At 42.6% G+C, this 12,500-nt stretch overlaps 1 protein-coding gene across 2 annotated transcripts in view; it reads left to right on the forward strand.

Moving 5' to 3' along the window:
• Positions 1-12,500, forward strand: part of LOC105900663 (inactive dipeptidyl peptidase 10) — a 132,664-nt gene that overhangs the window by 103,599 nt on the left and 16,565 nt on the right. For both annotated transcript variants that reach the window (XM_031582452.1, XM_031582453.2), the window contains exons 5-12: positions 633-707; positions 2,815-2,867; positions 3,628-3,709; positions 6,663-6,783; positions 8,021-8,175; positions 10,883-10,980; positions 11,624-11,747; positions 12,434-12,472. In XM_031582452.1, the coding sequence (XP_031438312.1) occupies positions 633-707; positions 2,815-2,867; positions 3,628-3,709; positions 6,663-6,783; positions 8,021-8,175; positions 10,883-10,980; positions 11,624-11,747; positions 12,434-12,472 (747 nt within the window). The remainder of the gene's footprint in view (positions 1-632; positions 708-2,814; positions 2,868-3,627; positions 3,710-6,662; positions 6,784-8,020; positions 8,176-10,882; positions 10,981-11,623; positions 11,748-12,433; positions 12,473-12,500) is intronic.

The raw sequence follows: 12,500 nt of genomic DNA on the forward strand, positions 1-12,500 counted from the left end.
GAGTAAGAGAGAGCTCATTTCATTTAGCAGGAGGTGTTTGTAGCCAGAGCGGCTGAGCTCTGACGGTGTTCTTGTTTGAACAGATTGTCTCCTGTGCTGTAGCCACAGATTAGACTCCTCATACACAATTATGAAAGCAGCTCAGAGCACATCCAGCGATCGCATGTCAAGATCACACCAATGTCACAACACGTCAGCTGTCAGCAAAATGGGATTGCTATCATTATTTCCAAATTCTGAACTTTCACGTAATGTGTTCCATGTCCTCTAACTCTCTCTCTCCCTTTCTCTCTCTCTCTCTCTCTCTCTCTCTCTCTCTCTCTCGCTCTCTATTTTGTAATACCAAATTATTAACAGTCATGTAATGTGTTCCTGTGATGTGTCCTTTCTCTCTCTCTCTTTCTATTTCCCTCTTTCTTTCTTGAATTACCAAAGTTATATCCATTTTTCTGATGTTTTACTGTAAGTATGAATAGAATATGTATAGAATATATATAATAATGAGTATTTTAAAACATCTCTCTCTCTCTCCCACACTTTCTTTCTTGATTGCCATCTTGCTATCTGTCTTCATTTCCTCTTCACTTCTCCTTTCTTTCTTTCTTTCTTTCTTTCTTTCTTCTAAATTGTAGGCTGCATTCAAAGTGGCAAAATATTCCGTCTCTCCAGACATGAGATACGTGCTCTTTGCATATGATGTGAAGCAGGTATGTATCCATTGGATTCCACAGGGCATTACAGTAACATAAATGCATCAGTCACTTCAATCCCACACACACGCGTTCATCCATAGTGATTATCTTACCTTGCACAGTCATCAAACACACACACACACACACACACACACACACACACACACACACACACACACAGTCATCTCTTCACAAGCTTGTAGGGCATCCTTGCAACATGGACGACAGAAACTAACTGACAATCGTTCCCTCTAAATCCCTGGAGAAACACGTCTGTGTTGCTTAAATGCACCAAGGCAGCCCAGCAAACGAACAAAAGCAGCTTGTCAGTGTTCACAGCTACATATGAAACTGATAGGACGCTGCAGGCAACCGTGTTTTTAATTCTCCGCTCAATGTTGACGTTGGCAGAGAGACAGACACACATGCAGACACACACACACACACACACACACACACACTCGCATACTCAAACACAGACTGTTTCTGGAGCTGTATTCTGAAGCAGGATGATGAGGGCTGTTATATTTCCATGAGAAGTCAGTGGCACCCCGAGGCATTCAGACAGGCATACAGACAAACACATCTCTTGTGTGACCTAATGTACCTGACTCAATCATTATCCAACGCTTTCTAATGCATACGTTACACACACACACACACACACATACACACACACACACACACACACACACACACACACACACAAACACACACACACACACACACACACACACAGGCCTAAAGACAAACCCCGATAGAAGATCACCTGCCATCCTGGTTAAGATCCGAAGCAGGGCCTAATGGGTAGGAGACAGTCTCCTTAATCTCAGGCTGTTATGTCCGCTAGCGTCCATTTAAAACAATTTGTACCTGACATTTCAGTATTTCAGTGAGCTGAACAAACAGAATGCTGTTTCCAATCTCAAAATAATTTAAAAAAAACTTGGTTTCATTAGTGATTGAAAGAAAAACCACATGCTCCTGAATGTGAGAAGGTATTTAAAAACAATGAAAATGAAAACATCTTTTTAATCGGCAAGGAAAGAGGGATTAAACTGCCGTAGAGGAGGAGGAGGGGTGGAGGTGATTTTGAGTTCAGATCACCTTCGCCATGGGGGATGAATGTGGCATGTGGCCGCACCTGTGTGCAGTCTGAGAGGAATGAGACTGTGAGTGGAGAGGAGAGGAGAGGAGAGGAGAGCGACCATGGGGAGGAATTAAGTCATAGAGCCCCAGAGGGGCAGAACCTATCACTGTGGTCAAATGTGTGTGTGTGTGTTTGTGTGTATGTGTGTGTGTGTGTGTGTGTGTGTGTGAGGAGTTCCAGAGGGCCAAAGCCTATCACTGAGCCCATCAGCTCCTGCTCTGCGCCACTTAGAGCACCACACATGCAATCCAGGCTGAGTCTGAAGCAAGTGTGACCCCATACAAATACACACACACACACATACTCAGAGTTGTCCCCACGGCTTGGCATGCACCCCCAACACACAAGGACACACACACACACACACACACACACACACACACACACACACACACACACACACACACACACTCACATACACACACCAGTGCCAGTACCAGTGCCTATGCTGTTCTCTTGTATTCTGGGTGCAAACTGCACTTGGATTAAGTGCTTGACTTTCATTCGTTCATTTATATATAGAGCAATTAGCATTGCTAGATAAAAGTATAATGTACAACGAATCACTCAGCATCTCTTGGTAAACGTGTTTGGTTGTCCATCCATAATGTGGTGGCACGGTAATACCGAGGTCATTTGTTATTGTCATTGCATTGGCACCATTAGTTCATGACACGAAGATAAAGAAAGAGCTGATTGCTTGTATACATTGTGTATGCAAGAGACTTGACAGCATATTTGACACAACTGCTTATTTTCCTCTTGCATCCATCACCCTGATGGTGACAACCCTTTCACCATGATTGACAGTCGTGTTTAAACGCCCTTGTAGCCCAAACCAAGGACAAAAGACCAAATGAAACCCTTTGTGTTCTGTTAGAAAAAGTTTTTTTCTTTTATGTGAATTTAATGTGGTTCATAATATGAGTTCTGCAAATATCTGACAAGACGGTTGTTTGACTCTGTCCACAGGTTTATAGGTACTCCTACACCGCCAGCTACATTATTTACAACATTCATACAAGGTGAGTCTTTCTTTGTGGGCTTGAACAGTAATGCATTTCAGCTTTTAGTCTGTCTAAGATCGCTGTAAGGACAGATATTCAGTTTCTTCCCTCCGAGAAACAGCAAACCGAGAAAGAGGCTGAAGCCCCCGGTAGTTCTGGCCTCCGTAATTATCTGTTGAGTTAGCGGAGAGGGAAAGTAGACTCTGATCTCTATTTTTTTCCCTTCGTCTCTTGTTTCCTTATCTCTCTTTCTCTTTCTCTCTTTCCTTTTCTCTCTTTTTCTTTCTCTCTTTCCTTCTCTGTCTTTTTCTTTCTCTCTTTCCTTCTCTCCTTCCCTTTCCAACCTGAAATCTCACAAAGCCGAAAATGAAGGGCCAAGCTCTAGGCGTGGTAGCCATCTTTGGATCATGAGATCTATAAATCTACAAAGTCTGCGGTCAAGCACACTTTTAGACCAGGAAACTGACAAAGCGGTTCTGTTTGGTGAGAATCATGAATGATTCTGGGATAGTTGTTCCAACTGACTTAATTTTCCTTGATTTTGAATGTCTCCTTCTGTAATGTTAAGATTCTCTCTCTCTCGCTCTCTCTCTCTCTCTCTGTCTTTCTCTCAATCTTTTGATCCAATTCAAAGTGCTTTATTGGCATGACAAATGAGAGATTTGTATTGCCAAATCAGTCATACAAAGGATGAGAAACACAAGGAACAAGAAATCAAAATGTCTGTGTAGACTTACATGTACCTGTCTCTCTCTCTCTCTCTCTCTCTCTCTCATAGGGAGGTGTGGGAGTTAAACCCGCCGGAGGTCCACGACTCAGTGCTTCAGTTTGCTGACTGGGGGGTGCAGGACCAACAGCTGGTAGATATCCCATAATTCCCAACTCTCAGCAGTGAATGCATTCACACAAACACATCTGTAAATAGTAAACAAAAGTACACATGACTATAGCATCTATAGTGCACACAATGCATTCTTTACTTCATTCTTTACCTCATGCCCAGTTCACAACACTAGGCATCCAAAGGCCTTGATTTGGGCATGAGTGCTTATGTATGTGTGTGCATGTGTGTGTGTGTGTGTGTGTGTGTGTGTGTGTGTGTGTGTGTGTGTGTGTGTGTGTGTGTGTGTGTGTGTGTGTGTGTGTGTGTGCATGTCTGTGTGTGTGTGTGTGTGTGTGTGTGTGTGCATGTCTGTGTGTGTGTGTGTGTGTGTGTGTGTGTGTGTGTGTGTGTGTGTGTGTGTGTGTGTGCATGTCTGTGTGTGTGTGTGTGGGTCATTGTTCAGTAGTGAGTGCTTGAGCACAAAGGCTTTTTAGAACCTGTACTGTTGAAGTAACCAGTGGCAACACAATCAGCTGAACATGTGCACTGAGATGTACTTTCGCAATCGCGCGCGCGCACGCACACACACACACGCACACAGACATGCACACACACACACACACGCGCGCGCGCGCGCACACACACATACATACACACACACACACACACACACACACACACACACACACGCACGCACATGCACACACATACATAAGCACTCATGGCCACATCAAGAAAAATGACTACCACACACATCAAGAAATATTTCCTTACCTCCTCACCTTTACAGTTTTTTCCAATCATTTTCGTTCTTGTACCTATACCATGGATACTTTTCCCAAACACTTAACACAGTGGGCTTTACCGACACACACCTCTGCATATCAGTTAACTTTTGGTGCAAAATGCAGTACAACAACCACACCACAATCAATTCTGCCGTAACTTTAACACATGTTCCCTCTCAGAGTAGAATGACCTAAAAAACATTAACAACTTGAAGCATTGTTAATTGCATCTATAAGATGTTGCTGTGTCCTCCAGTTTAGCATAGATTACTGTAGTGTTGCATTTAAAAAAGAGAAAAAACACACACAGACAAACATTTCTTTGGACTACAGTAATAAAGTTTGTAATATGACAGTAAACAAATAATTCTGAAATGCTGCAATATGTTTCATTACAGCCATATGCTAGAATCGCATGTGTTACTGCACTATATAGGCTTACTACATTACAACAAAAAGGCATGAATATGCTACGTATTTACTGCAGTATTTCCAATGCAGTAAATTACATACATCAACACAAGATACAGTCTACCAAAGTACTGTAATACCACTAGAAGTCTGCTGTAGCCCTACAGTAAAGCTGATCCATTCTGTCCTCTGCATTTGGTGTCAAACTTTTACATGTTTGAACTTCGCATTTACGGTAACATTCTCCTCTGCATTGCATCTTGGAAATACATCAATCCAAGCCAAGTATCTGAAGACAGTGTTGATATGTCAGTTTGCCTCTCACAATAGATGTCAAAATTGAGTGTTTCAAATTTACTGTAATTACTGTAAATTGAAGAATTGCATTCTTCAATCACTGTATTTCACTGATAGCCTATGACTTAAATAAAAAGCAGTACTATAATAGTGGAAACAACTTTTCAGAAACAGTTACATCTATGTTTGCCTTCTATAGACTCTATTACTATTAGAGATAGTGAGAAGTCTGCAAGCCAAAACAAACTAAATAATCTAAATAAACTTTCTGCTAAATTAAGAATACTTTTTCTTATTCAAGCATATAATTTAATTTGTCTGTCTAAACAAAGCATCTTTCCATCTACAGTGATCTAAATTACTGTAAGTAAGGTTTTGAACTGAAAGTTAACTGTTCTGAACAGAGTATCTAAACATTGGCAAAAAATGCTGTAGTTCCACAGTGTTTTGCTGGTAGTGAACATTGAATGGTACAGATATCCATGAATTTTGGAAGAAGGTGTCATTGCCAGCATTTGTATCTAAGCATAGGGGCAAGTATCCACAGTTTGGTTCCCATGGTCTACTGGTGTGCTCCTTGTGTTAAGTGTTTTGGGAATGTGAACATGGTATAGGTACAAGAACTAAAATGATTGGAAAAAACTGTAACATGACATATGACATTCTGTACCAGTGAACCAGGTGCCAAACACATGAAGAATAAGATGGTGGAATCGGTCTCAGTGGAAAGCAAAATTAGCTGCGTGTTTGTGGATTGTGATTTCTATATGGTGATTTTCACATTAAATATACAGGTCAAGCTGATTATTCTGAGCACAGTAGTTAACCCTCCCTGAAGGCAAAGACAAATGAAAGTCTCTCTGATTGAGTCAAAAAGGACTGTCTAGACACACTAACCTTGGACTGCTGACGTCCACCTATGCACTTTTGTGGCCCAAATTGGCTCTAGAAGTAGTCCTTATGTCAATGGTGAGCTCTGCTGTGAAAGGCAGAGCCGTTTGGGGGATGGCAGAGCCAGGCTCTCTCTCTCTCTCTCTCTCTCTCTCTCTCTCTCTCTGTCTCTCTCTCTCTCTCTCTCTCTCTCATAGGGAGGTTTGTGGGATAGCAGAGCCACGCTCTCTCTCTCTCTCTCTCTCTCTCTCTCTCTCTCTGTCTCTCTCTCTCTCTCTCTCTCTCTCTCTTTCTGAAATCACAATCCCTTGGGGATATGGGAGGAGATATTAGAATCTCACATCAATTGGAAGTCAGGTGTCATGAGAGGGGCCAATCAATCCATTATGCGGTTTTAAAAGAGCAGGTATCAGAAAAAGAACTGAATTTAGGTTTCAAGGGACAAATCTGCAGAAAATCAACTTAACCGCCCCCCTCCCTCCCTCTCTCTCTCTCTTCCTCTCTCTCTCTCCCTCTTCCTCTATCTCTCTCTCTCTTTCCCTCTCTTCCTCTATCCATCTCTCTCTCTTTCTTTCTCTCTTTCCACTTCCCCTGTGACTACAGATCTACATTTTTGAGAATAACATCTATTACCGTTCCGACGTGAGGAGCAATTCCCTGCGGCTCACATCTTCCGGGAAAGAGGGGGTCGTTTTCAACGGAATTGCAGACTGGCTGTACGAGGGTAGGTATGAATGTCAATGACGGAGAGGGGCTCAAGGCGCATCCAAGGACAAGCTTGTGGAGAAAAAAAGAGGCATCGGCAGAAAGAAAAAAAATACAAAAATCGAATCAAATAAATCAACTCAGAGTCATATGGGAAGAGGCCTAAATAGGACTTTTTAACGCAGAGATGAGTTTCTTAGTTTGCTGCCTTCTTCAGCGAAGACAATGGAGTGCATTTCTCAATGGGCTCAGACTATAATACTACAGCTGTCCTGCCGCGATATTAAATGAACGAGGAGGGGAGTAAAATTTGGAGCGAAGTTAATTAAATTTAAATGAAGACGAGACGTTTTTTCCCCAAGACCGCTGGCAGATATTAACGCTATGATCTATGCATTAGGCTCAAACCAGGCAGGAGAAGGACTGTTTTACACACACACACACACACACACACACACACACACACACACACACACACACACACACACACACACACACACACACACATACAGTAGACTGTTTTACTCCAGATCTGAAATGTAGTAATTACACTGTAATTATAGACTTCATTCCCTAGCTCACTTGATTTCACCTCGGCAGGACTCCGTGAAATGTCCTGTTTGTTGCACGGTGACAAAGTGTGGCGAAGAATTTCGTGCTGAGGGATACATTGCAAACTGGCTTGTGTCTCGCTCTGACAATGGCTGACAACATGACTAGAAATGTTGTTAAAGGAGAATAGCTGCTCTTCGAATAACAGGGTTTTGTGTGTGCAGGTGTTTTGTTTGGCAAGACATTTTGTCACAGTATTTGTCACATTGTCCTTTTTGCTTCCATTCACACACAGTCACCAGTCATATTTCCTGGTACATCTTCAGATATCTATTTTTCAGGACATACTCTTTTTTTGATGTGTTCTTTATTTCCACCGCTCTTTGCTCCTCCAGCCCCTAAACTCACTCCAGACGAGAGCTTTCAAACCCACTCCTCTGCCAGGGCTGTTCCATCGCTAAAAATAATCTATGAGGAGGACAAGCGTCTTAGATTGCAGAAACAACACACAGCCACATGCTGCTCATACAAATAACAAGCACAGTAGGCCCAGATGGGAAATAAAACGCTTTCTGTGTTCAAGGCTTCAGTGTACTGTTACTGGAGTGTACACTAATGGATTGTGTATTTTTACACCCTGTATTGTGTTTTGTAACGTGTTGTTGACGTGCTGTTGTTGACGTGCTGTTGTTGTTGTTTTTCAGAGGAGGTGCTGAAAACACACAAAGCCCACTGGTGGTCCCCGGACGGGGAGATGTTGGCGTTCCTGGTCATCAACGACACCCTGGTGCCCAACATGGTTCTGCCCCAGTTCACCGGAATGGCCTACCCCAAAGGAAGGCAGTACCCCTACCCAAAGGTACACTAGGCCTTTAAGACTGAGAACAAAGTCCCTTTGCTTTGCGTTTGAATCAAGAGGAAATACAGTTAGAGTTAGATGCTTCAAATGTACTATTCTATCACATTCTAACACTTTTTGTAAATATTTAAGCTTTTATCTTCTGTTTTCTCCTGGTAACAATCTTTACTAGACTGTTGTCATGGCAGCTGCAATATTATGTAGTTAGTCTTCATGACAGTCAATACCCAATAATATGGCAGCCGTAACTCCATTATCAATATTCCTAAATTTCCCTCGGGATAAATCAAGTATCCGTCTATCAGTAACTGTCATGACAATGCTGGTAACGCCCATGGCACTGATTCCTCACCAGACACTGTCTGTCATGACAACTTATGAGAAGACCATACCATGACGTAACATGGTTCATAACATGGGTCATAACATGGTTATATCAGTCTTATGATGCTTTAATTCTGTTTTTTATCACTTTTGCTCGTTAAAGCACAATGAGTGTTCACCTTGTTTGCACTTTTCCAAGTGGTTGTTCAGAAAACACTGACAAGCCCATTTGCAAGTATGGATAGGTATGTTTAGGGTGGCGTGCATTAGTATTCTATTGTGGAGAGTGCCAAACACTGATCAATGAGCACGAGTGGAGAAGTTCATCAGTGAACTCTGTTCTCATTGTTAATGTAGTTTCACTAGTTTAACAGCAGTGAGGAGAGGAAATATTCTTGACTTTCTTGGCCCTATAGTGATTGACTAATGTGTTAGCCTAGTCAACAGAATTTTTTTTAACACCTCACAACGGCATGACTTCATTTGTAAGCAATCAAGAAGAGTGGCCTACAAACCCAAGATTGCACATTGTGCAAAAAAAAAGAAAAAAGAACTATTGACTATATTTATTATCAACAAAACCTTAACCAGTCAGCATTTCAGTAGAATCTAAACAGTAGTGTGTGTGTGTGTGTGTGTGTGTGTGTGTGTGTGTGTGTGTGTGTGCGTGCGTGCTTGCGTGCGTGTGTGTGTGTTTGTGTTTAGGGTGGGAGTGGGGGTGTTCATGTCCCTCCTCAGTCCTTCTCTCCCCCCCAAATTGCACCTCGCTATTCAGTGGTCCAGCAGTGATCCACTCAGTCAGAGAGAGTGAGCACTGGTATTTACACTCCTCTCAGCCTCGGCTCGTCTGTTCGTCCTCTCTGCTCTCCTCCAGAGCTCGAGCTCGAGGAAAAGGTCACCTCTCATCGTACGGTGCAATGCATCATGGGAAATCCATGTTTTTTTTTGTTCTTCCTCCCCTCGCCTGATTGTTTTGCCTTCGTATTGAGGGAACCGGAACACACACTTCACGTTAACAAAACCTGTGAATGTCAGCGCCCACGGTTGATTTAGCTAATCAGCTGTTTATGGTTTGTACCCGAGGCTGCTGGAATTGGAAACTAAATAAATGATCAGGCTGGTTGTTGCCACATGCCTCAAGTGTCTCCAAATAATAACAGGAAGTAGATATGAGGACAGCATGATCAAGGGAGATTGGTTGAGTGGGACGAAAAGAAAACTCAGCTATTAGTGTAAGATTCATAGGAGAAAATCGTCAGAATTGCGCATTTACCAACGTGGGCTTTTTATAAAACTGACTTATTTATACAGAGTGTCATACAGAAATGCAGTATGAATGTTAATAATGTTTCTCTTCAGTGACACGGACTCCCATTAGGGCTTTCACTTTGAGACTACCAATGGAATATAAAGTGTGTGTTTGCGTGTGTACGCATATATGTGCGCTTTGAAGATTTTGTGAGTGTGTGTGTGTGTGTGTTTTTGTGTCTCTCTGCTTTTGTGGCTGTCAGTGTGTCTCTTTTTGTGTTTGTGTGTGTGTGTGTGTGTGTGTGTGTGTGTGTGTGTGTGTGTGTGTGTGAGTGTGTAGAAATTCAATGTGGTTGAGTTCAGATATGCTTTTCACACTTGAGTGGGTGGACTGTGAAGGGAGTCAGAATGGAAGGGTTTTGTGTCATGAGAGCGCCATTACATCTCACCAGCGCAAGGGAAGGCATGAGAGTTCAGGTGTGAATGTATTAGTACATGAGAGAGAGTGTGTGTGTGTGTGTGTGTGTGTGTGTGTGTGTGTGTGTGTGTGTGAGTGTGTGTGTGTGTGTGTGTTTGTGTGTGTGTGTGTGTGTGTGTGTGTGTGTGTGTGTGTGTGTGTGTGTGTGTGTGTGTGTGTGTGTGAGAGAGTTCAGGTGTGAATGTATTAGTACATGAGAGAGAGGATACAGAGCTGCTTGGGTGCATGTTCAGTACTTATGTGTGGGGGCGAGCATTGTTGTGAGTGTGTGTATCTGAGTGCGTGTGTGTGTGTGTGTGTGTGTGTCTGTGTCCAAGTGTGTGTGTCGTACCTCTGCACACATACAGTACTGTGCACTCGTATCTCCAAATTAATCATAAATTTATTTTTATTTACAGGTTTACAGATGCAAAATCGGTTGTGTCTGTGTGTGTGTGTGTGTGTGTGTGTGTGTGTGTGTGTGTGTGTGTGTGTGTGTGTGTGTGTGTGTGTGTGAGTGTGTGTGTGTGTGTGTGTGTGTGTCTGTTAATATGTCTGAATATGGATGGAGTGTTTACTTTACTTCACTGTGTTCAAGCGTCTGTGTGTGTGTGTGTGTGTGTGTGTCTGTGTGTGTGTGTGTGTGTGTGTGTGTGTGTGTGTGGTGTGTGTTTTCAGGCTGGCCAGCCCAACCCATCTGTGAGGCTGTTCGTGGTGAATCTGTATGGTCCCACACACACTCAAGAGCTACTGCCTCCTGACACTCTCCAACTCAGGTGAGCTCATCTCAATCTCAGGTAGCATCTGTCTCCAACTCAGGTGATCGTATCTCAATCTCAGGTAGCTTCTATCTCAAACTCAGGTGAGCTCGTCTCAAACTAGTGATCATGGCTTTATGCTGATTCTGACAAATGCATGTTATCACACCAACACTGGCAAGACAAATTGCAACATTTACATAGCCAGATAGCATGAACAATTTCTGGACAACAGCACTTTCTACCCCCTCCTCCATATCCTTCGTATGTCTTTGTCCTGAGATATCATAGCACCTTCCCACAGACACACAAACTTAGTAAAGCCCAGTTTCGTCAATAATCGTTTAACTGTGCCTTGGGCCTGAGAGCATTGGCCATGACGTCTCTGTAGCAGTCTAGTGTCTGCTAAATGCTCAGTGGAGTCATAAGAGCTCTGGAGGGTCAATAAGTAGCTTTTATGCCCAGCCCTTGAGAAGGACTCTTGACTGAATAAAGTGTGTGATCCTTCAGCTCATGCCATCATTGATTTGCTTTGCTTTTCCTCTCTTCTCTTCTCTACTCTTCTCTTCTCTTCTCTTCTCTTCTCTTCTCTTCTCTTCTCTTCTCTTCTCTTCTCTGCTCTGCTCTTCTCTTCTCTGCTGCGGTGCACTTGTGTCCACAGGGATTACTACGTGGTGATGGTGAAGTGGATCAGCAACACACACACGGCGGTGCGGTGGCTCAACCGGGCCCAGAACATCTCCGTTCTCACCGTCTGTGATGCCACCATTGGGGCCTGCATGAAGGTGCAGCTCACACTGAAGTACACCAAAGTACACCAGAAAAGAAAACATAGAGTGCCAGCTCTTACTGAAGTACACCAAAGTGCACCAGAAAAGAAAACACAGAGTGCTAGCTCTCACCAAAGTACACCAGAAAAGAAAACATAGAGTGCCAGCTCTCAGAGCTGTGTGACGTACTTTATGTTTGTATGTTGGCGTAGTTTTGTGAAGGGTGAGTGGATATGTACATAGATATACTGATAATGTAAAGCAAGGAAGGTTTAATAAAATTCACATGATTTCAGGGTGTTGTTCAGCCTTGCAAGCAAAGTGCATCTATGGCATGTATCTAGAAATATAGGTAGAGAGATAAAGAGAAAGAAAGAAAGAGAGAGAGAAAGAAAGAAAGACCATAGACCACTCAAAGTGAAAGGCTGAAATAGTTAACATATTTTAAGTTCTTTGTTTTCTGTTTTCTCTGCTTCAGTTTTAAAGGTGGCTTTACTGCTTGAGTGGCTCTGCTACTCACCAATTGTCCATGTCTGCTTTTATGCTGTACATGTGAGATTTGAGGGCCAGTTCTTGTGATGAGAGAATCATTATGTGATTCATTCTGACTCAATAGGAAAATATACAAATATTTTTTTTTGTTGTCAACATTTGTAGTTATTCTGCTATCACGTGAAGTGTAATTTATTTATTTTTTGCAGAAATATGAAGAAACATCTGAGCTTTGGCTGTCCAAACAGGTATGGTGGTATATACTTGCAAATCTAT

The sequence above is a fragment of the Clupea harengus genome, chromosome 16, assembly GCF_900700415.2.
Source record: "Clupea harengus chromosome 16, Ch_v2.0.2, whole genome shotgun sequence".
In the NCBI taxonomy this organism is placed as follows: Eukaryota; Metazoa; Chordata; class Actinopteri; order Clupeiformes; family Clupeidae; genus Clupea; species Clupea harengus.